At 24.2% G+C, this 23,129-nt stretch overlaps 2 protein-coding genes across 4 annotated transcripts; one reads left to right on the top strand and one right to left on the bottom strand.

Moving 5' to 3' along the window:
• Positions 1 to 331: 331 nt before the first annotated feature.
• Positions 332 to 20,720, bottom strand: LOC141536831 (protein peste). Of its 3 annotated transcripts, XM_074257592.1 has the most exons (9): positions 20,564 to 20,720; positions 19,337 to 19,402; positions 10,092 to 10,396; positions 8,044 to 8,207; positions 6,180 to 6,324; positions 5,909 to 6,115; positions 5,420 to 5,631; positions 2,848 to 3,556; positions 332 to 957 (listed from the first exon to the last, which is right to left on the bottom strand). In XM_074257592.1, exons 3-9 carry the CDS (start codon positions 10,206 to 10,208, stop codon positions 835 to 837), a joined length of 1,677 nt encoding a protein of 558 aa, XP_074113693.1. In that variant the 5' UTR covers positions 10,209 to 10,396; positions 19,337 to 19,402; positions 20,564 to 20,720; the 3' UTR covers positions 332 to 834. The 3 variants fall into 3 exon arrangements, with proteins under 3 accessions (XP_074113693.1, XP_074113695.1, XP_074113692.1); XM_074257594.1 differs by lacking the exons at positions 19,337 to 19,402; positions 20,564 to 20,720 and adding an exon at positions 16,953 to 17,238 and having other exon boundaries at positions 2,844 to 3,556; XM_074257591.1 differs by lacking the exons at positions 19,337 to 19,402; positions 20,564 to 20,720 and adding an exon at positions 16,953 to 17,236.
• On the top strand, positions 19,981 to 23,085 carry LOC141536832 (uncharacterized). The gene is given in 5 exon segments (XM_074257595.1): positions 19,981 to 20,326; positions 21,342 to 21,537; positions 21,540 to 21,712; positions 21,792 to 22,095; positions 22,719 to 23,085. Coding segments are annotated over 5 exon segments (1,065 nt in total). The 5' UTR covers positions 19,981 to 20,191; the 3' UTR covers positions 22,976 to 23,085.
• Positions 23,086 to 23,129: the final 44 nt, after the last annotated feature.

Here is a 23,129-nt window from a genome sequence, read left to right as displayed (position 1 = left end):
AAATATGAATATAAACATTTAATCGTCAAAATATTTATAAAATATTCTATATTATTCACATATACATAAAATTTTTTAAATTCATTAATTAATGTTACATAGAGTATTTTCAAACTCTTTACAGCTTAACATTTCTTAAAAATTTAAATCATTTCATTCATCAACAAGACATGGAATGACGTTTTCAAAACTAGTAATATAACTAATAACTAACAGTATATAATAAATTCGAGGATAAATTCTGTAAAATCTTACGTCGATTAAAATAACTTGAATATTTGGATGTGATAACTAAACTTATCAATTGTGGTAACTATTTAAATGGCAATCATAAACTTGGCACATATTTATTATTATTCTCATACACTGAAAAGAAGATTACCTTGAAGAAGAAAAATTTTTGAATGAATTTTATAAATTTTTCATCAAGATATTCTTTTTATTCAGCGTAGGCAGTGTAACAAACCGCGAGTTACTAAAATTGCTACTATAAGAGATCTGTCAACAGCAAACAATTTTAAATTCTTCATAAAAATTATTTTGGCACGCCTCAGTCGTATCATTTAAAGTTGGTCATAATCTATGATCATAACAAAATGTAATTTAAAAATTTATATATTTATATATCAAAATACTTTATCAAAAAAATTTAATTCATAGCAGCCTTGATTAGTAATATTAACAATAATACTAATACGAATGAAACAAAATAAAAGTAATAAACATGGTCAAGTATTTTTACTGACAAGCGACATAAATACGAGCCTTGAATTTGTAAACTATTGTCTTTTACTTAAAATAACTTAAATTTATCACTTAGTTTTAAATAAAAAATCAATTTTTGGGTTGCAACGGCCGATCATTTCGCTCGTGATCGTCCGGAGGCGTCGTTGTGTCCATGTAAACAAGCTCCGTTTTAGTGCCGTTGGTTGCTTGCGTTCTTCTTGATTTTCCCGGCTGAAAAATTAAATTGATTAATAAAAATCGAAAATTTTTTGTTTTAAAAAAAAAGTGAGATTATTTATAGAATGTTTAAATTCCGCATGATATGACTAATCACTCGCTTTGATAACATTTTTATATGGTATTTGCTTATAATAATTACAAGATTGTCGGCTAACATTTTTAAGTCTGAACAGGTGTTGGAAAAAAAAAATATTTTATTTTTATGATGTTATTAAAAAGTAATTACAAGTTAAAAAGAATCTTTGATATTGATTTTTTTGACAAATTAGTTAAAAAAAAAAAAAAAAAAAAAAGAATAATAATATTTTTTTTCCAAAAATAATAAAGAAGAAATTAATAATCCAATTAATAATTATTAATTATGAAATAAAAATAATAATTTTTGTAAAAATTAATATTTTATTTTTTTCAAATTATGAAATAAAGTATTTAATAAAAAAAAAATACTAATTTAAAAAAAAATGTTGATTTCTTCAAAAAACCAATAATTAGAAAAAAAAAATAAAAAATAAAATTATTAATTTTTATAAAAAATTACTCGTTAAAAAAATCAATATTATTTATTTTAAAAAATTAGATATTTAAGAAAATATATTTATCTAATTTTTTTAGTAAAAGAACTAAATTTGAAAAGAATCATTTAATTTTTTCTCAAATTCTAAAAATGCACATTTTTTAATAAAATGATAAAAATTTACTTTTTTTTTTTATTTTTCGTATTTTTTTATTACCGGATTTAATTCTTGTAAATTTAAATGATAATTTCCAAAAATGAAAAAGAAATGATTAGAATTAAATACATAATTAATAATCATTCAAAATATCGGAAATTTAATTTGAGATATTATATAATAGTTGGTAAATTTTTTTGTATTTTTTGTAAAATTGTAATAATTGTGTTTAATTAAATGTAATTATAAAAAAAAAATATGGTAATTATTTACAAGTGGGGTATACCATTTTAATTTTCTTTTATTTTTAACGAAATCTCTTTTTCATTTTATTGTTTTTTTTTTTTTTTTGAAAAATATTTAAAAAAATGCACAATTTAAAAAAAAAGTTGATTATCACAATTTTAAAATATTTTACAAATTTTCAAAAATGTTTATAAATTTTTTAGAAAATTGTGATATTCAATTTTTTTTTTTTAATTGTTATAATATGTACTTTTCAAAAAAAAATATATATCAAAAACATAAAAAATAGATAAAATAGAAATTTTATCCAAAAACAGGAGAGCCAAAATTTTTTCCAACTTTTAAATGCAAATAAGCTATCGAAATCTTTATTTTTTTCGTTCACGAGAGTTTTAATTATAAATGCGCCGTAAAAACAAGCAGAATAAAAAAAAATGAAAAACGTTAATTTTTCACCTAAATGTGGCTAAAAATAGGATGGAGACACTTGTAAATAATTACCAAAAATATTCCTAGTTTTCTGAAAAAATTGATAATTTAAAAATAAAGTATCTAATTATTTTTTTTTCCTGAAATTTGTTATTATATGAAAGTACTTTTTGAAAAATAGTAATTCGGAGAAAATACTATTGATTTTTTAGAAAATTTATAAATAAAAAAAAAAGAATGAAAATATTTTTAATTTTGAAAAGAAAATACTACTCATTTTTTAGAAAATTTAGAAGTAAAAAGAATTAAAAATTAGAATGAAAATTTTTTTAAATTTTGCTTTCAAAAAAAATTAATAGGTAGCTAGAAAATTTGAAATTGGTATTAATATTAGTACCGAGATTACTATTACTTCCCAACACTGACTTGCGGATAATAAAATAATCTAAAATTTCCCGAAGAATTTAATCATAAAATTTATTTCTACAAAAAAATTAAAATTAAAATTAAACAAAAAAATTTTGAACTTACTTACCAGTGGCGGGCTGTTCCTAATAAACTGTACAATAATAACAATCACAATTAACGTAGCTCCAATGGTAGCCAAAATAATACTGCCATACAGCCCAGAGGTCGGTAGCATTAGCAATTGTCTCAACCCTCCAGCCATTTCATCAGGAACTCCGCCCCGGACATTGAACCAGAACATCGGGAAGAAAATTTTCGGCACGTCTTTGAAGAAGCTTATCGTCAAAGATGGTTGAAGAAGGACATTTATTTGCAACCTAGCACCAACATCAAGAGGAATTCCCGTGTTGGGTTCCAAAGTGACGTAAAAATTGTGAATATCATCCTGGGGATTCATTCCGCTAATTTGGCTCCTCAAAATCGGGTCCGCTTTGTGGAAATGTGGAAGACTTACGAATGCAGGGGCTCCAAAACGACATGCTGTTATGTTCATTAATCCCATTGGTGTACACTCTCCATTGCAGTAGCACCGGCCAATATTCACCACATCCGGATTATCTTCGTTTATATTTTTATTATTACTGTTAGCATTGCGAGGCGTTGTTACATCTGCGCTGAAGAAATCTTCAGTCGTTGTTGTTTTTTCAAAATATTTAGCTTGTTCGTGGGGATACTGCCGTTTGGTATTGTTTCCTAGACTTTTTTCTCCCAATGAGAATTTGTAGCCTTTTATTCCTAGGTGCATTACGTCTTCGGAGTACTCGTATGTTAATGGCCTGAAATTATTAATATTTCAACTTTAATTTTTTATCTAATTAAAAGAATAAAAAAAATTTTTGTCTTTGGCGTATTCATAAAATGAAATAAAATAGTTTTTTTTAGTTAAATTAATTATGAGTGAAAAGATATTGACCTGACTTTATGAATTTTCAGGGTTTCATATTTTTTTTGCCGATTATTAATTTATTATCATAAATTTTCAGAATAGTTCTAAATAGATTTGCATTTAACGCTACACGGAAAGAACAAGATGACACTGGATATCATCCCAAATTATACTGGGTAAAAAAAAATTTCAGATAGTAGTTAGTATAATCCAGATTACAATGGGTATAATCCAGATATCACCCAGTATAATCTGGATTATACTAGCTACTATCTAAAAATTTTTTTCACCACAGATATCACTGAGTATAATCTGGGATGATATCCAGTGTCATCTTATTCTTTCCGTATAGAGGGAAAAAAAATTGATTTGATTTTTAGAATTAAAAAAAAAATTCTTGAAATTTATCTATAAATATAAAATACATTTGAAAATTTTTATATCAATATTTAAACGCAGAAAATTTTGAAATTTTTTGGTAATATCTCCTAAAATACTTTAAGCTAGTAAAAAATTTAGTTTTCAAAAAAAATTAAATTTTTAATATTTAAAAAAAACCTCAAAATTATCAAGTTAAAAATTATAATTCGATAATTTTTTAAATAAAAAACAATTTCACTGTTTCAAAGTATTAGAAAAAAAATTTTAAAGAATCTTAATTTTTGATACACACTTCGTAAAAATTTGTCTTTCGAAAATGTAAAAACATTAAAATAAAAAAAAATGAAAAAACATAATTTAAAAATTGCAAAAGTCTTGGTAGATAAAGAAAATTATAAATCGATAATTCCATTAATCTGAAACCTATTTTTTAATTTTAATCTAAAGTACAAATAAATATTTAATATCACCGATAACTTTTGATAAATAATTTACATGATAAAAATCATCATAATTCATAAAAAACAATAAATATTTATCAGCTATTAATCCCTATTCTTTAAACAGTTAATTTTTCCAATAAATGATTCGTTAACTCTTGATAAATATTCATTAAGCCGTTTTAACATTAATAAATCTCATCATCGTCAAACATCAACAAATCCTTTTATCAACACAAAACCTGTTATTTAGCACTCTGTGAATAAAGACTTAGTATTAATATTAATATTAGTAATACTAGCAACTTACAGTCAACAATTACAGATTCATGAATTTCTTCGTTACAAAGAAAAATTTTAGAAAAAATCGTTCTGCTATTCGATAAATTATTTAGTTATTTATTTCCTAGCAGAGCTAAATTTTCATTTGTCTAAAAAAAGTTTAAACCGGCAATACACAGAGAAAAAAATCCATATAATAGCTAGTATAATCCAGATTATAATGAGTATAATCCAGATAGTAGCTAGTATAATCTGGATTATAATGAGTAAAATCCAGATATTACGTAGTATACTCAGTGATATCTGTAGTAAAAAAAATTTTAGATAGTACCTAGAAAAATGTAGATTATACTGCGTGATATCTGGATTATACTGATTGTAATCTGGATTATACTGGGTGATATCTGGATTATACTCATTGTAATCTGGATTATACTAACTACTATCTAAAAATTTTTTTCACTTTAAATTTAACTGTAAATTTTTTTTTACAAGCTTCTATAATTTTGAAAATTGCAATTTTTCAAATTAAAAAAAAAAAATTTAATGAATTTCAAAATAAGCAAAAATTAAAAATCTTTCTTATTAAAAAATCAATTTCCTTTAGCTTCAAATGAATAAGAATAATTGAACTTAGAAAAAAAAATTACCTGCACAATTCGCCAGTCCAAATACTGATATCTTCAGTGCCGCGTTTTGGCGGCCAAAATTCTCCAGCAATACCTTCAACAGCATTACAAGGCGTGTGAAAATTCTTAATTGTGTCTTTATAATTCCATAACTTGACTACTCCCAAATTAGCCAAGTCATCTTCTCCAGTCCCTACATTGAAATGCCCGTCGAAGTACGTCGATCCGTTTCTCTGCAAAAGTTGAATAAAATTAAAATCAATGTCATAGATAAATATCAATAAAATAATTGTCGACCTTTAGACACTGTATCAATATCACATCATCATCATAATCACAATTATTAACCAAAGTTATGTAATCAATAATAATTGTGCATGTGTATCGTTTGTCGCTTGTCAACTGCGTAATTGCGGTAATCGGTAGAAAATCTTAGACGACATTAATTAAGAAACAAAATAAAATACTGGAAAGTTTTATGAAATTATCTAATTGAATAAATAAAATTACCATGTAAAACCAGCCAAATTTATCGAAAGGTGGGACTTCGAAATCGTCGCTCGCCATCAATGAACCCATTGATATTATTTGATCCGAATATCCCTCAAATAATAACTCGCCAGCAGTCTTATTAATGTAGATTTTCGACGATGCTAGCAAGTATGACAGCGTTCCTTGCATCATCGGGTTCCAGTATCTTATTGTATGAGCGGCTGACTAAGTTCAAATTTATTATTATCAATTATTAATTATCATTTATAATCATATCAATGATACTTACAACTGCAACGGCGTTTAAAGCGATAACTCTGTCCTTTAGTGTTCCATTACTATGCTCTGCATCAAAATACCAATATTTCATTTGGTCATAACTTACAGTACTATTTTCTGGATGGAATACTACGTTTACCTTCACTCTCCTTTCTCTGTAAATTAAAAATAATTTTTTTTATTATTGTATAATTATTATTTATACAATTAAAACCAAAAGGAAAATTTTTTCCGGCGTATTTATACGATAATATGAATTTTTTTAATTAAATTTAGTATCTTAATCTAAATTTGTGCTTTTTTAATATTTTGTGTGCTTTTCAGCAATAGCTAATTTATTATGATAAGTTTTCGAAGTAGTTTTAAATAGATTCGAATTTAATTTTTTTATTTATTTATTTATTCTGTTTTGTACGTCAAAAAATTTTGTGTTAAAAATTTTTATGTTAAATATTTAACACTTTTTTGTGTTATTTTAACACAATAAATGTTAAATTTACACATAAAAGTGTTGAATGATTAACACAAAATTTTTTGACGCAATGACGTAAAATTTTTTACTGTGTATATTTAAAAGACTAAGAAAAATTTTTTAATGAGTATATCTTTATCGTAAATTGGTTTCAATATTTTTTGCGGCGATAGTTATTTACGATTTGAATATTCAAGAGAGTAAAGAAAATTTTGGGTAATCATGCAGAAGTGGGAATCCATCTATTTTAGATAAAATCGAAATAAAATAAAAAATCGAAAAATACTTTTTTTTTTTTTCAAATTGTTCTTCTTCGCGACGGATTTCGGACAAAAATTATAAAAAGAGATAAAAATTTTTTTTGAAAAAAATTAGAAATATTGTAACAAAAATTTTATTTGTTAAATGAAGAAATAAAAATTTTTCTTACTAAAAAAATATTTTCTAGATTTGTCTATTTAAAATTATTTTTAGAAAAAAATTAAAAATAAATTATTATTATTATTATTATTATTATTATTGCCGCATTTATTTTAAGTATTCTATAACAAAGTCATAAAATTAAAGAAAATAGCTAATAAAATAACTGGATAAAATAATAAATTGAGAACACTGAGACTTCATACTATAATATAAAGATAATGAATGATGAATAAGAAATGAGAAATAAATTTCTAATAATAAATGTAACAGAGATAAGGATTCTGAATAGTTGATTATTACTTAACCTCATAGTATTGACTCTTTAATGAGTGATACAATAATTAAATCAGCCATCAGTCGTCTCAGCTCTTTGAGAATATTAAATATTTTAAAAATCGTGGGCGATTTAATGCGTGTGTTCTATTGAATAATTGACTAATTAATAACTTTCGCGTATACCAGACCGTCAGTCAATTGTCCTTACGCACGATACACTTCATTACATAGATTAAAACTTATAATAATCATTACAGCCGCGGGATCTTGAAAGAATTTCAAGGGCTTTGATTTTTAACAATTTAAAAAATTTATTTTCTTTTTTTTCTATCAATACGCGTCTGGCTGCTCTTTTAAAAACATCTGATCATTATGGAGACTATTAATGATCAAATAAATAAATTTTAGATGTAATATTTAATTAATCTATTTTGTTATTAACTTTTGTGTGCTATTGCTATTATCGCGTCAATCATAATTCATTTAAACTGATATTCAACTGGGACACGAGATCGTGCCAATTTTATAACTAGTAAAATACTATTATTATTAAATAAATTACAATAAAAACTTAATTATACTAATGCGATGTGATTTCAAGCCGAAAAAAGGTTTTTTTTAACTCTAATTAAAATTATCAGAGAAATTGCTAATGAAAAATTGAAACGATAATTTGAATTAAAAATAAAATAAAAATACACACCTAAAACGATACGGCCCCATTTGTACAAAGTTTGGCTTCTTTCCTTCTTCTCTCAGCTCATCTGGATTAGTCCAGTTAAATAAATAGAAGTCAATGAACAATGGAAGTTTATCGGTATCTTTCCAAAGTTCAAATCCCCGCGAATTTTGCGTCAATGGTAATTCCTAAATAATCAAAATTAATTATTGAGTATTATCTGCTAAAAGAAGTCCAAAGAATGTAGTCTTAAAAACAAGGTCAATGTCAAGTACAATGTCCATTTTTATTTAAATATTCATGAATTCTAGTGAATTGTGTCGCTCAAAAAATTTTTATGTGAATCTATAGATTATTAATATACAGAAAAAAGGTTCACTTAAGCCAAGAAAATATTTTTTTTCCTAATTATTTTCTTGAACAAAAAAAAAAATTTTTTTTGACACAAGAAATTTTACTTATTCCAACAAAATTAATTCTATCTTGATCCAAGAAAATTTAATTAAGATAAGAAAATCTTGTTGTTTTGAGAAAATTCAGTTTTTTGCTTCAAAAAATTTAGTTTTTGATAGAAGTTAATTTTCTTGACTTGAGAAAATTTCTCTCTTGCTCCAAAAAATTAAATATCTCGATAGAAGTAAATTTTTATTAACGTTTTTATTGAACTAGAATTAAATTTACGCGCGCAAGCGCGCGCCTTACTATGGCGTTTGCATATATTTTCATGCTTATGATATATTTGATCAATTACGTTACGAATAGTTTGCTTACATGATATATTTTTATATTTTTCATCTAAATTATAAGAGTTGATAACATGTCAAATGGGAAGATCAAATAATGTTGAATCATTTTTTTTTCATTGAATATGTATAATTTCATGCTAAAATAATATAAAATGGGTATCAAATATTCAAGAGAAAAATTTTCTCAAGGTGAGAAAATTTTTTTTTCAGTTACAATAGCCGACGCTGCTTCCTTAAAGTATCCAAAAATCTTAATCAAGTATAAAAATTTCTTGTATCAAGTACTTATGATAATTTGAATTAAGAAAAAATTACTTCCACCAAGAATAGAATTTCAATAAAAATTTTTACTTCGGTCTTCCTTCAGACACACGAAAATTTTCTTGAGCCAAAAATTTTTTTCTCCAGTCAAGAAATTTTTCTTTCTGTGTACATTAAACTAGTTAATGTTAATAAAGTCGATAATCGTATAACTTTGAAGTTATCAATAAGTCTTTATCTGTGAGTGGAATGGATAAAGTCTTCTGTCATAATCAAGTAATTGACTCGTAAAATTAAATCAGCATATTTTTTAACTAATAAAAAAACAAACAATTTTTCTTCAAATCTGATTTTTGAGAAAAAAAAATCTTTGACTTCGAGAAGAATTAGCCATCTAGCGGCGATTCCTGAACTAATTAAACAAAATTAATAAATTTGTGACTTTAGTTTAAATCTAAGATATACTGAAAAAAAACTACTTGATTCAAGAAAAAAATTTTCAAAAAAAATATTTCACCTGAAAATAAAAAAAAAAAAAATTCTGTAAAAAATTACAGAATCTAAAACACAAGTTTTTGAAGAATTTAAATTGGTTTATTACAAAATAAAAGTCTCTTATTATATACAAAATTCTTCGCGCTCTAACTGCGAGAAAAAATTGCCACCTAGCGGTAACTTTCAAACTAAATTTAAAAAATAATTTAAATTTCGACTATTACTGTAAACATGAGTGAATATCTGTAAAAAATGACTAAAAAAAAAAAGTAGAAGTTTGAATGGATGAAGTTGAGAATTGATTAGTCGAGTTAAACTAATATAACATGGTAATTGAATTAGAAATAGCAGCAACAGTCATACATGTGACCCGTCTGAAGACGATTGTCGTACACTTTTGAATACTTATCTCCAATTCAGCGACACAATAACTCACTCTGTCTCAGTCCTTACAATCGACTTACAAATTACTCTAGATAATATATTTATAACAAATAATAATAAAAAAAAAAAAAAAAAAAAAAAAAAAGTGAAATTAAAAATATAAATAAATTAGAGTAGCTCACTTACTTTTCTGAGGATTCCCTCGAAGACCAGCGGCCACATGCAACTTAATAATGTACCAATAATTAAACAAATTAATCCGACGACACCCAGCGCCACCGTTTTATTCGTCCAGGGCCTCATTTTATTAATACTTATTTGGTTCGTTAAATGAAACCGTTGATCTTTTTATTTTTTTCACATATATATAATACAACGCGTGTTTCTTAAACTGACACAATCATATAATCGTCACTCCTCGTCGGACAGACCGATTGGATTCTCGGTTATTTTATTATTATTTTCAGTCCTCTTCTCCTCACCGCCAAACTCTAAAAAAGATAAAATATATCTAATCTTATATATTTTTATTTTTGTTATTATTAATATTCATGTTAATTTAAACTATCCATGTGCTTTTTAACATACATTTATTATGTTTGGAACTAATGTTTTATTCATAGCTTGGATGATTAATCGGAATTATAAATTTACGATTACCTTTTTTATTTTATTCGTTCTTAGTTACTGAATGAAAATAAATAAATTTTTTTTTCGTTATAGAAAATTAAGTTTATTTTTTTTTAATTTCCCGCTAAAAAAATTTAAATTTATTTTTTTAAATTCCCCGCTAAAAAAATTTAAATTTTTTATTTAAATTCAGACTTTCAATTATGAATTTAAAAATTTTTATGCATGAAAATTAGGACCGATATTCTGGCTGAAACATTAAAGATACGAAAAAATTTTGAGACGTTTTTTTAAGAAATTAAATTTCCAATAAATAATAATTCTTAATTTTTTGATGTATTACATCCTTGAGACAGAAATCGAACCAAAAGTTAAAAAAAAATTTTTTTTAATGTAAAAAGTTGAATAATTTAACGAAATGTTAAATGGCAAGAAAAAAATTATATAACAGCTTTTCACGAAAAATAATCAATTTTATCTTTTATATTATTTGCACAAAATTTTGGCTTTATGACAAAATTCAAAATATTTTCTTAAATTAAAATTCACTTGCAAGCTAATTTGTTTGATTTTTAAATCAATGATCAATAAAATTCTAAGGAAATTTAACGAGTCAAGGTTATTATTACATTTTTAATTAAACGAATCAAGGTTACTGTTAAATTTTTTGAGAAGATATTAATGCAACGATTCAAACTTGTGCATAAAAATTTTTGGTTATTATTTATAATTTTAGTCAATCCCATTTTGGGCCTTAACTAAGTGAAAAATTAATATTTTTTGATTCTGCTGTCGTGAAAAGGAAAAATGAAAATTTCGATAGCTTTTTTTCCTTCAAAAATTGGAAAAAAAATTGGCTTTCATATTTTTGGATAAAATTTTTATTTTATCTTTTTTTTTTGTTTTTGATATATTTTTTTGAAAAGCACATATAAAAACGAACAATTTGAAAAAAAAAAAAAAAAAAAAAAAAAAAAAAAAGATTAATTAATTTGATCAAAAATAAAAAAATATTTAACATGGCTCAGCATGGGTTGACCCCACTTGTAAATAATGACCTAATTTTCAACGTAAAAAATAATAATTTTCGTGAATATAAATATATATTTTTAAATGTATAAACAGTTGGGAGTATTTGCACTTTTCATTTAGACAGGTCAGAAAATTTTATCTTTCTTTATTTGTGATTTTATTCACGAGCTAAGGAAAATATTAATGTAAATATTGTGGATTTTTTTAATTTTTAACCAAGAAAAAAATTTCAATATAACAGCATTAGATTCATTATTAGTCATAATAAGTCATTATTGGTTATCAAAAAAGTATTATTAGTCTTATCTTATAACTAAATGGGGCATTTCCTTATATAGAAAGGTTAAAAATTCTAAACGCCTTTTCTTCGTTCCTTTAACTTTTCGTTTATATTTCGTTTTAAAAAGTTTCAGCCTCTATTAAATTTATTTCAAAATTTTAAAAATTTTTTAAAAAGAAAATTTTTTTAATTTTTTATAAATTCAGGAAAATTTTTTTGCTTCATCAAACTTTTGCTTTAGCTAAAAAAAATTATTTTTTTCTAATTTAATTTTTATTAAGTTTTGAAAAATTTTTTTTCTTTAAAATAAAAATATCTTTAATGAAAATTTTTTATCCCTGTACGCAAAAAAAAAATCAAAAATTTTTTTTTAAATAATAAATAAAAAAAAAATTTAATTTTTATATTTTTTCAACACAATTGTATAAAATTTCTACATTAAGTATTAAACATTCAAAAAAAATTTTTTCAACTCTATTATGAAAATTTTAACTGTGTAGGAGTCAAATTTAAAACCGGATTTGAATGCCGAGTTTATCATGCACTCAACAGAATAAATTCTGCAAGAAAAGTTAAATAATCTAGAATTATCGTGTTAGCCGTTTTAAATTAATATAAATACATTTATCTTATAAAATGAATTCTTATAATTTTATATATACACACACATTTCAAGGTTACGCGTTATCTCATGAAAAATAAAAAATAATCTTTAGGGCTTGATAATTTATATCTGTCATAATATTTAAATAAATAAATTAATAAAATTTTTCCCGCTTAAAAATTTAATTTATTTTTTAAATAAAATATTACTTTTCCGTAAAAAAATGAAGATCCTTTCGACAAAGATAAATTTATCACTAATAATAAAATAAAAAATCGCACTTTGTATCTTCGTATAATGACAAGGTTGAAATAAAAGATAACTTATCTATGTATCGTTAATTGAAATAAAATTTCAACGATTTTTCTAGCAATAAATAAATAAAAACAAACTATAATTAGCATTGCAAGATTGAAGACAGCTTATATCGATTACAATCATTTTTTAATTTCTTTATTTTTTCTCACGTAAAAACTTACAATTACAATTCATCAGTTAAGCGCTGATATGAATATACAAACGTAACTACTATAAAGTTATACATTGTTCCGTTAATAAACCGATGAATTATTTATTCAAAGTCGTCATTAATGAATTAATAAATTGAATCTATTGCTGAGGGCGATTGGCGAAGATGATGAAATATTTTCTTTTACATTAGTAAGAAATAGTTAAGATTTAGTTAAATTAAAGAAGATACATGTGTAAGTACATAAAATGTACATATGTGTAATACAAGAAGAAACCTTAGTTCTAAAGCCAATGCTCGGAAGATCACGTGTAGATAAAAAAAAAAAAAAGAAAAAGAAAAGTATACTATTAAAAAAAAGACAGAATTCGTTCTCTAGTTTATTCTTAGTTAGACATTCTTATTTCAAATGAAGATCACTTATGACCCTTATATATAAATAGATACTAAAATTTTTTTCTCGCTAGGAGAAACATTAAATAATTTTTGTCAAGCTTTTTATTAAAAAAAAAGTGATTTAAAAATTTTTTAACTTGAAATTTAAAAATTCAAAAAAAAAAAGGTTTTTTTTATATTTTTGGGTTTGACAAAAAATTAATTTTTTACGAACATAAATATTTTTTTTTTGTATTTTAGTTATTTTATTTTTTTTTTAATTAAATCAAAAAATTTATTTTTTTCTCAGTTTTTAATATCGCGGATAAGAAATTATTTGATAAAAGTTATTTTTAGAATAATCACATATTTTTTTGTAGTTTATCAAAAACAATTAAAAAATTCCGAATTATCGATAAAAATTTTTATTTTGTTTTTTTTGTTTAAAATATAAATTACTTTTTCAGGAATGAAATTTTTATTCAATATCGAAGTAAAAACATACAGACATGTAAATTTTGCGAGTAAAAAGATAAAATTATTTGGAGCTGAAATTGTTTTGACCACAAGAAGTTTTGTTCGTTTAAAGAGTAGTTGTCCTTACCAAAGAATGAACTTGAAAGGTCTTAAGTTTTCAAAGAGGGGGTAAAAGAATTATATGTTGAATACTTATTCAAGCATAGAGGGGAATTCATTTTCTTCTTGTGTTAACTATAGAGTTGAACATATTAAAAACTTTTTTTTCCTCTGCCTTAGGTCTAATTTTTATGTGTATTCATTCCTCTGACTATAAATTTATTATTATATTATGAGAAAGCTTGTTTAAAAATAAAATGAATAACGAGCAATAAAAATTATTAGTTCATTGTCTTTTACAATATAAATATGAATATGAATCAATTTTTTAACAAAAATTAATATTTTTTAAGTTGTTTGTTTAAAATAATTTAAACAAAGATTCTTTTTTCATTAAAAATTTTCTACAAAAATTTATAAAGAAATAACAAATTAAATTTTTAAAAAGTATAGATTAATTATTAAGGTGTTTGCTTCTTCCCAAATTTAGTGTTTATTTTTTGTTTATAATTTTTGTATTAGAAAAAATATAAAATCAAAAAAAGTTCTTAATTTTTACATTAAACTGCTCCAAAATTGTGTTCAATTTTTTATTAAATGGGATTTTTTTATTTTTGAAATTTTTTATCAAAAACTAATAGATCGATCGTGATTATCAATATTGACATTTTTGTAGAATGCTTTATAAAAAAAGTCTGATAATTTTTTGATGAATTCACTTCTTTAAAAGTTATTTAAGGTCAAAATATAAATTGCCAGAAATTTCAATGTTTTTTTAATTTTTGGACACTGCAAAATTTTGATTAAAATTTTTTTTAAATTCTTAGCACTCGGAAAAAATCCCTTGTAAAATTTATAGAAAAGTATGTAAAATTTACAAAATACTATCTATAAGTTGACTCATGTAATATTTACAGAACTTAATAGATTATTTTTACGTGGTAAATTCTGTTATTATAAATCTCTAAATTTAATAAATTCAGTCTGTAATTATAATATAACTTTTTCTGTTATTATTACTGGAAATTTATTGTAATTAATTAAATAACATTACTTGAGTCAGCATCATTGCAAACTAATTTATATCACGGTTTTGAATTTTTTCAAAAATTTTAATTTTTCTGATTTTTTACAGTGTACTTCAAGAAAAATTATTTTTTTATAATCAGTAAAAAAATTTCTTCACATATAATAAAAATTTTAAATTTACTATTAACAGATTATTATTTACATTTTTAATCAATAATTAAAGATAATTTTAATTCAAGAAGTTACTCTGCAACGATCACATAATATTCTTATAGCCCTGAATAAAAAAAAGTATTGAGACAAAGAAAAAAGTATTGAAAAGTATCGGATTGACTAGAAAACCAATACTTTTTTCTTTGTCTCAATACTTTTTTTTTAATCAGGGAGATTTCATAGAATTTATCTGTAAATTTTACAAAAAAATACGTAATTTTCACGTTAACTCACTAGTAATAATAACATATTTTTTCTGTAAATTTTAAAAAATATATACTGTGGAAATTTTGAAGATTATTTTCTGTAAATTTTACACAGTCGTTTATTCCGTGTGGGATCTATGACATATAAGGGGACATAGAACTTACAATTATCTTAAAATTTACAATTCACAAATTAGATTAATTAATGTATTGGAGTTGATTTTTTTAATTAAAATAACATTGCAAAGTGTCAATAACTAGGTCAGTGTTGAAAACTGGGCCTTTTACCTTATAGAGTCTTTAAAAAGCTCGAATTCGTGTCAAAACTTCTTTGATCATACTAAATTTAACTTTAAAAAATTATTTTAAGATTAAAATTTATCCGCAATAAAATTTTTCTTACTCTTGTAATTTCTTTGATTATTTTAATGTATCATAATTTTAATTAAAAACAAAAAAATTTATATTTCAAACAGACAAATTTTTAGATAATAATCTTAAAATTGTAAAAAAAAATTTTTAACGAATTGTCAAAATTAATTATTAAGTTTGTCAAGATTTTGGTCTCTAGTGACTTTAATTTCCAAAAATAAACATTCAAAAGACAACAAAAAAATATTTTGTGGAAATTTTGAAGATTATTTTCTGTAAATTTTAAACAGTTGTTTTTTCCGTGCAAAAAAAAACTTCAAAATATACATATAAATTAAATTAAATTTTTATCATAACATAAAAAAATCAAGAGTGTTTTCCTCTAAAAATTAAAATCTAATTACTTAAAATTATCAACATTTGATTTTTCTTGCAAATATTACTTTACGTTAATAAAATTTTCTCCACATCCAATTAAAATAAATATTCAACACTGTAGTCATAAAAAAGCCTCTAAAATTCGAAGACCTTAACTACTTCCTGTACCATAAATCTCTCTATAAAACAGGGAGCGTCGAGCTCCAAAAGCAAAACAAAGAAAAAATTTCTTATTATTTAATCCATTATTATTTTTCGAAACAAACTCCGATAGTAAGCCGAATAAAAATTTGTTTATTCAAATAATAACGACCTTCGCTTTGATTTTATCTCCAAGTAATTTCCTCATGGACTTCCTCATATCAAGTTTTTTGTGACAACCAGTTTTTAGAATACTAATACTCAACATTAGGCGACAAAAATTTTCTAACGGCTGTAAATTATACTATACCCCAAGATTATTCGAAATATTAAACCGAAAAACTAAAAGTAAATTTTTGACGAAGTAAAAAAACTTTTACTTTTAATTTTCTTACATATTGAAGCGTAAAAAGATATAGCCGCTTCTTAAACTCAAGATTAAGATTCCTAATCTTGAAAGTTAAAACTGAGACCAATTTTCACGGCCTTGCTCAAAATAATTTTATTTAAAGCCGGTTTTTTTTTTTTTCTTTCTTTATTGTGTCTCAGCCTGGAATATAGCAGGTCAGTTAGTAAGCACATGCGGGTAAATCCCGATAGGGGAAGTTCTTTGTCTGTTTAAAAGCAACCCCTCGCGCTCTAACAAAGAAGACTTTCTGCTTTTGAATTTCAAAATAAACATTTAAAAAAATTGTTTAAAATTTTTTTTTAATTCATTGCTGGTGATATTTAATATACTTACTTGCAATTAAAAATTAATAACGAAAAGCGCTTAATCGGCGATAAATAGAACGGACCGATTAAGCATTAGCGTGTTAGAGTGTGGTAAGATTGGAGCTACGGGAAGACATTATCTTGAGTTTGAGATGGTTATTCGTTAAATGTATGTATATGTATATAAATGATTATGGAGCTGATGAGCAAACTGTTTAAACACATTACATTGCACGATATCGAAACACGAGCACGAACTAAAACTGATAATCAGCGACACTCAGTCACTCTACGAGTCGTCGGATTGGACTGAACTGATATACAACATACAATGTTCAACATGCTGCGTATAAGTACAATACAACCCGGCAAGTTGTCGAGTGGTAGGAGGCTAAGCCTGTTTAAACTTATCCGATGATGATATTGTCTGTTAGTGTGAGTGTTTATGATCATTTTTCAAACAGACTAGGTTGATAAAGAAGATTTTTCTTGAAAAGCATAATTTGTAGTCTTTGAAAAAAAAAAAGTTTTTTTTGCTTTCGATAATATATTTTTTTTAATTGTGTTTAACAAATTTTTTTTTTTACTTTAAAAAAATTTTTTTTTTACTTAAAAAAACTTTTTTTTACTTAAAAGATTTTTTTACTTTAAAAAAATTAATTTTTTGTTTTATAAATATAGAAAAAATAATTTAATTTGATTGGTATTTCATTAGAATTTTTCACACATCAATTTGTAAAGTACATTACTTTTTTAAAGTATGAAAAACTGAAAAAAATTAAAGAAAAATTACATGATTCAAATTTTTTACTTAAATTTTATTAAATCGCAATTGTTTTGTATCTGAGTCTATACAAAAATTTGATAAGATTAAACTTACGAAGTATATATATTGTACAATATGCGCCAAAATTGTTTTTGTTTTGAGATTAAATGATTACAAACTGTCAAAATCAAAAAACAGGAATTCAGATTATATTATATAAAATCGAGGAAGTATTATTTACAGTTAAAAGATAATTTCCAAAATTTATTCAAAAATATTGAACGAAATTTGAAGTAGTTAAAAAGTGAGTATATCACTCTAATAATTTTAGATGAAAAATATAAAAATATATCATGTAAGCAAACTATTCGTAATGTGATTGGTCAAATATATCAAAGCATAAAAATATATGCAAATCCTAAATTCATGCGCGCGCAAATTTGAATTCTAGTAAAAATTATTTGTAGACGTTCAATATTATCCCTATGTAAGTGAAAGTGATCAGTTTACATTTTTAAACCCATACGAGTACATTCTACCTGCACGAAAAATGTTTTTAATAACTTATGTTATGACTCGAAAATATTAAAGTTCAATCTTAGCTATTTTTAACACCAAACAAAGAATAATCATTTCTACAAAAAATAATAATTCAAATAAGCACAGAAAACTTTCTATACACTGAAAGGAAAAATTTCTTTTTAAACAATTTTATTTTTTAGCTGAAAAATTGATAATTTTTAACAAATTAATTTCTTATTACGTTGCTCACTTTTTTCAAAATGTGCATGGTGTCAATAGTTATAAATATTTTATTGACAGATATGAGCAGAGTGATTATCATTTTGATAATATCTTAAAAACACCCCACGCTTTTTTAAAATAAAATAAATTTTTTTTTATTCACACTATTATTAATTTATATTTATTGAAATTTTTAACATTATTCGTAATTTAAATTTATCAAAACTTATTTTCTATTTTTTTAGTTCGGTTTTCTATAAAAGCGTGTTTTTAGTTCTTTAAACTATTACTAGAATTTAAATTTGCGCGCGCAAGAGCGCGCCTTACTATAGCGTTTGCATATATTTTCATGCTCATGATATATTCGACCAATCACGTTACGAATAGTTTGATGCCACATACATTTCATCTCAATTTTATTATGGGAAAAAAAAAGGAAAGATTTATTTACATTAAAAGCTTTGAAAATTAACATTCAAAATCTGAATTAGAAAAATGTTATTTTGAACTGCAATTTTTCTAGTTTTGAATAGAACGGGACACTTATTACTATTTTTAATGTAATTATTCAAATTTTCTTTTTACGGTGTGGAGAAATATATACAGAACATACAGAAAAAAATTTGGTACAACCAAATAGGTACAAACAAATTCGAAAAATGCTGTTTCGAGAAAAACGCGTTTAAAGATAAAATTATCCTATTCTAACTGCCGATCGGCTACTCTTTAAATGGCTGAAACTCAAAAACTATTTGAGATTTCGATTTAAAATCTTAGTACGTTATTTTCAAAGGTATAACCTATCGAAATATAAAAAAAAGTCGATTTTTTTATTTTCACACTTGTTGTAGCCCTTAAAAAAATTTACTTACTTGATTTTATCAGCAGTAAAAATTACTTACCTTTTTTGCTGGATTGTTGTCCGGTCATGTTATTCAGTGATTTCTCTTGTATCAAAATTTTTCCACCTTAAAAAAAAAAGTACTGATCATTTAATACAATTTAATTTTTCAAAATACAACACAATTTTTTAAGAAAAAAATTTTTTTACATTAAAGTTAAAGTTAAAGTTTTTTGACGTTAAAGTTAGCTGTCAATTAATTTTTAATTTTATTTAACAATCAAGTTAATTCTTAAAAATTATTTTAAAAAATTGCATTTTTAATTTTTTTAAATTTCTACATGTCAATTTTTTTTTGTCATAATTTATTTGTTAACAAAAGTTCTAAAAATGATTAAATATCTGCTGAATTATTGTTTATCCAAAAACTAAACTTGTTATTAGATAAATAACAATCAAGGCCATCTATCAGCTGTTTTTGAAACTATTCTTAAAACTTTAAAGTTAATTAGTGTAAAAATTATAACTTATTATTTATGCAATAAAATTTAAAAATTCCCGCTTCGCGGTTTTAAATCGGCGCATGCGCAAACGCAACTTACCAACAAAAGATCAATAAAATTTCTCGCTAACCTTTAGAGTGAATGCACAGCAAAAAAACAAAAGACAAATAAATAAATCCTGTCACTTTGACGTTTCAAGGTTAGATTAGAAGCAATGAAAAATACGCGATACTCTAATCACTTAAAATTTGCAAAACAATGTGATTTGCTCTAATCGCGACAAAAACTCTGTGCGCGCTAATAAATACATATCAATAATGGGTTAGACATGTCGCTTAGTCGGAAACTGTTTATTTACACAAATAAAATACCGAAAACGACTGGTTTTTTAGATATATAATGTAACGTAAACAATGCGCTCTAAATGTCTGCTATTATTTCTAATTTGTTTAGTTGGAGTTACTATTTTATTTATTACTGTCAGTAATCAGCATCCTGCGATACAAAATTTAGTTACCGAAACGCATAAACAATTAAGAAGCTTCCAGGTAAGTTCCATTATTTTTTTATTTTTTTTTTTTTTTTATAAGTTACATTAAAAAAGAACAAAAATAAATTTTAACAAACAAACCTATTGATTTTGTTTTCAGAGTTTTTATGTTTAATTGTTTGGGCGAATGAAATTTTATAAAAAAATAAGAACAAATTGCGACATGTTACTCGGAATATTCAAAGATGTCTAACCTAAAATTTTAAAGTAAACTTAGGGTAAAAAATTAACTTACTGTTAAGAGTTTTCTGAGTAAATATGCTTCAAAAAAAATTTCCAGCGTTTGTTTTTGTAAATAATCGGTATCAATATTTTTAAGAACTGATTTTTTTATTATTGCACGTTTTAAAAATGTGTTTTTGCGCACACGGTGTTGAATTTTTAACGTCGCACTTAAACTAATAAGTTGCGGAAAATTTTCCACTGAAATTTTTATTGGACACTGCTGAATGGAATTTTTTTATATTTCACCAGAAATTTTTATTGCATCGAAAAAATCGTTAAATTTTTTACTGAATAAGCTTGAATTGATAATTAAAAATTTGATAAAATAAAATTTATTGGAATTGATATTAATACAAAATTTTTTTGTAATTTTTGATAATTTACAAAAATGTTAAAGTTTTTTTTTTTTTTTTTTTTTATTTTATGATACTAGATATCACTCCAGATTATACTCAGTGATATCTGTAGTGAAAAAAATTTCAGATAGTTGCTAAAAAAATCTAGATTATACTCATTATAATCTGGATTATACTCATTATAATCTGAATTATACTCATTATAATCTGGATTATACTAGCTACTATCTGGATTTTTTCACTCAGTATAATCTAGGATGATATCCAGTATAATCTTGTTCTTACCGTGTAGATTGTAGTGGAAACAATCTACATAGCACTAGTTACCATCTGTACAATTTTTTCACTATAGATGGAACTAGTTTCCATCCGACATGGAAACCAGTTAAATCTTGTTTTTTCCGTGCACTAAATAAGTTCTTTAAATTACAGGAAAACCTGAAAGATGTCGAAGAGAAACGTCTGGTAACAGATTCCAAGTACCTCGCACTTTTGGGGTTAGACAAACAAACGTCTTCAGGCGCAACAATAACACTACCAACAACTCAAAACAATATAACAATAGTAACCGTACTGCGGCCTGGAAATGAACTCAATTTTTACGGATTTTTGAAAAATGTTACGCATTTTTGCCAAATAATAATATTGTTATTTACGCGTTAAGTTTAGGCGAAGATACTTTACAAAATCTTCGAGGTTATTGCAACTCCACGAGATGCATAATTTATACTTTTGACTTGGATCCGTTTCCTAATCACATTGAAGATGATAGATTACATGCCTATCGGCCTCTAGTCATACAGGTAATTGTAAATCATTTAAAATTTCTTCAGTTGAAAAAATTATTCTTATTAATTAATTGAAAATTTTTTTGTTTTACAGACAGCATTAAATACGCTAGGTAATATCTTGTATATGGAGTCAAATGTACGGATAAATAATTCCGATTTAGTTAAGTATTTATTACCAAAGTATGGAATACTTACGTGGCCAACAAAACACGCTATTAGTTCATTAACGCACCCGAAGATGTACGAGTACTTTCATATGAATGCTGAGAGTTTCTTCTTCCTACCGCTGATACATGCCTCCCACATTGTCATTAAAAATAGTTTCGATGTTCGAGAAGAAATAATGTTGCCTTGGGTTCAATGTGCACTTACCAGAGATTGTATCAGTCCTATAGGTAATTTTTTATCTTATTTACAATAATTTTAAAAACAATTTTTCTTTTGTTAAAAATTAAAAAAATTTTTTTCTTTTTAATTTATTTCCTAAAAAAATTAAAATTTAAAAATTTATGCAAATATACATAGTTAAAAATTATTAATTCAATTTTTATTAATTTTTTAGATCATCAAAAATATCGATTTTTTATTTCTTCTTTTTTAAAAATTAAAAAAAATTTTTTTTTAATTTATTTCCTAAAAAAATTAAAATTTAAAAATTTATGCAAATATACATAGTTAAAAATTATTAATTCAATTTTTAATAATTTTTTAAATCATAAAATATTTTTATTTTTATTTCTTCTTTTATCAGAAGTTAAAAAATTTATTTGCTAAAAAAATTGAAAATTTTCCAATTTCTACTCACAAACATGGTCAAAAATCATGAATTAATTTTTTTAGACCCCGACATTGATTAAATTTTTATTTCTTCCATAAAAAATTTTACAAATAATAATAACTAATTTATTTCATAAAAAAATTTGAAAATTTAAAAATGACCGCTAATTTATATAAATAATATTTACAAATAAATTTTTTAAACAATTAATTAATTAATTTTTTTTTTTCTATATTATAGGAGCGCAATCAGTAGGATGTCGATTTAATAAGAAGCCTCAGTATCGTTATTCAGGCTGCCATTCCTACGACGAATCGGCATTGAATATAGTTCTTGGTCGGTACTTTAACCTCGACGAGTCGCGTTACATTAGTCAAGAACGCCAGTCTTGTTTTGTTGAAATAAAACCAGACGAAATAACTGAAGAATATTTATCGATAACCAGGCTGAATAACACCACCGAGATAAACCTTAAAAACATCCTTGTCGAACCTTAATATAATACAATTTAATATTATTAATTAGTTAATAATAATAAAAGTCCAAATAACTTACAAGCCAATTAAATATTTATTAATTATAAATAATAAATTAATTTTTAAAAATACTCTTTTGTTTTATTTTCTTCTCTTGTCAAAAAAATAACCTTAT

Source organism: Cotesia typhae, unplaced genomic scaffold, assembly GCF_013202065.1.
Source record: "Cotesia typhae breed Kobodo isofemale line unplaced genomic scaffold, CoteBio_Ctyphae scaffold_45, whole genome shotgun sequence".
NCBI classification, from domain to species: Eukaryota; Metazoa; Arthropoda; class Insecta; order Hymenoptera; family Braconidae; genus Cotesia; species Cotesia typhae.
This window is presented reverse-complemented; position numbering and strand designations above follow the sequence as displayed.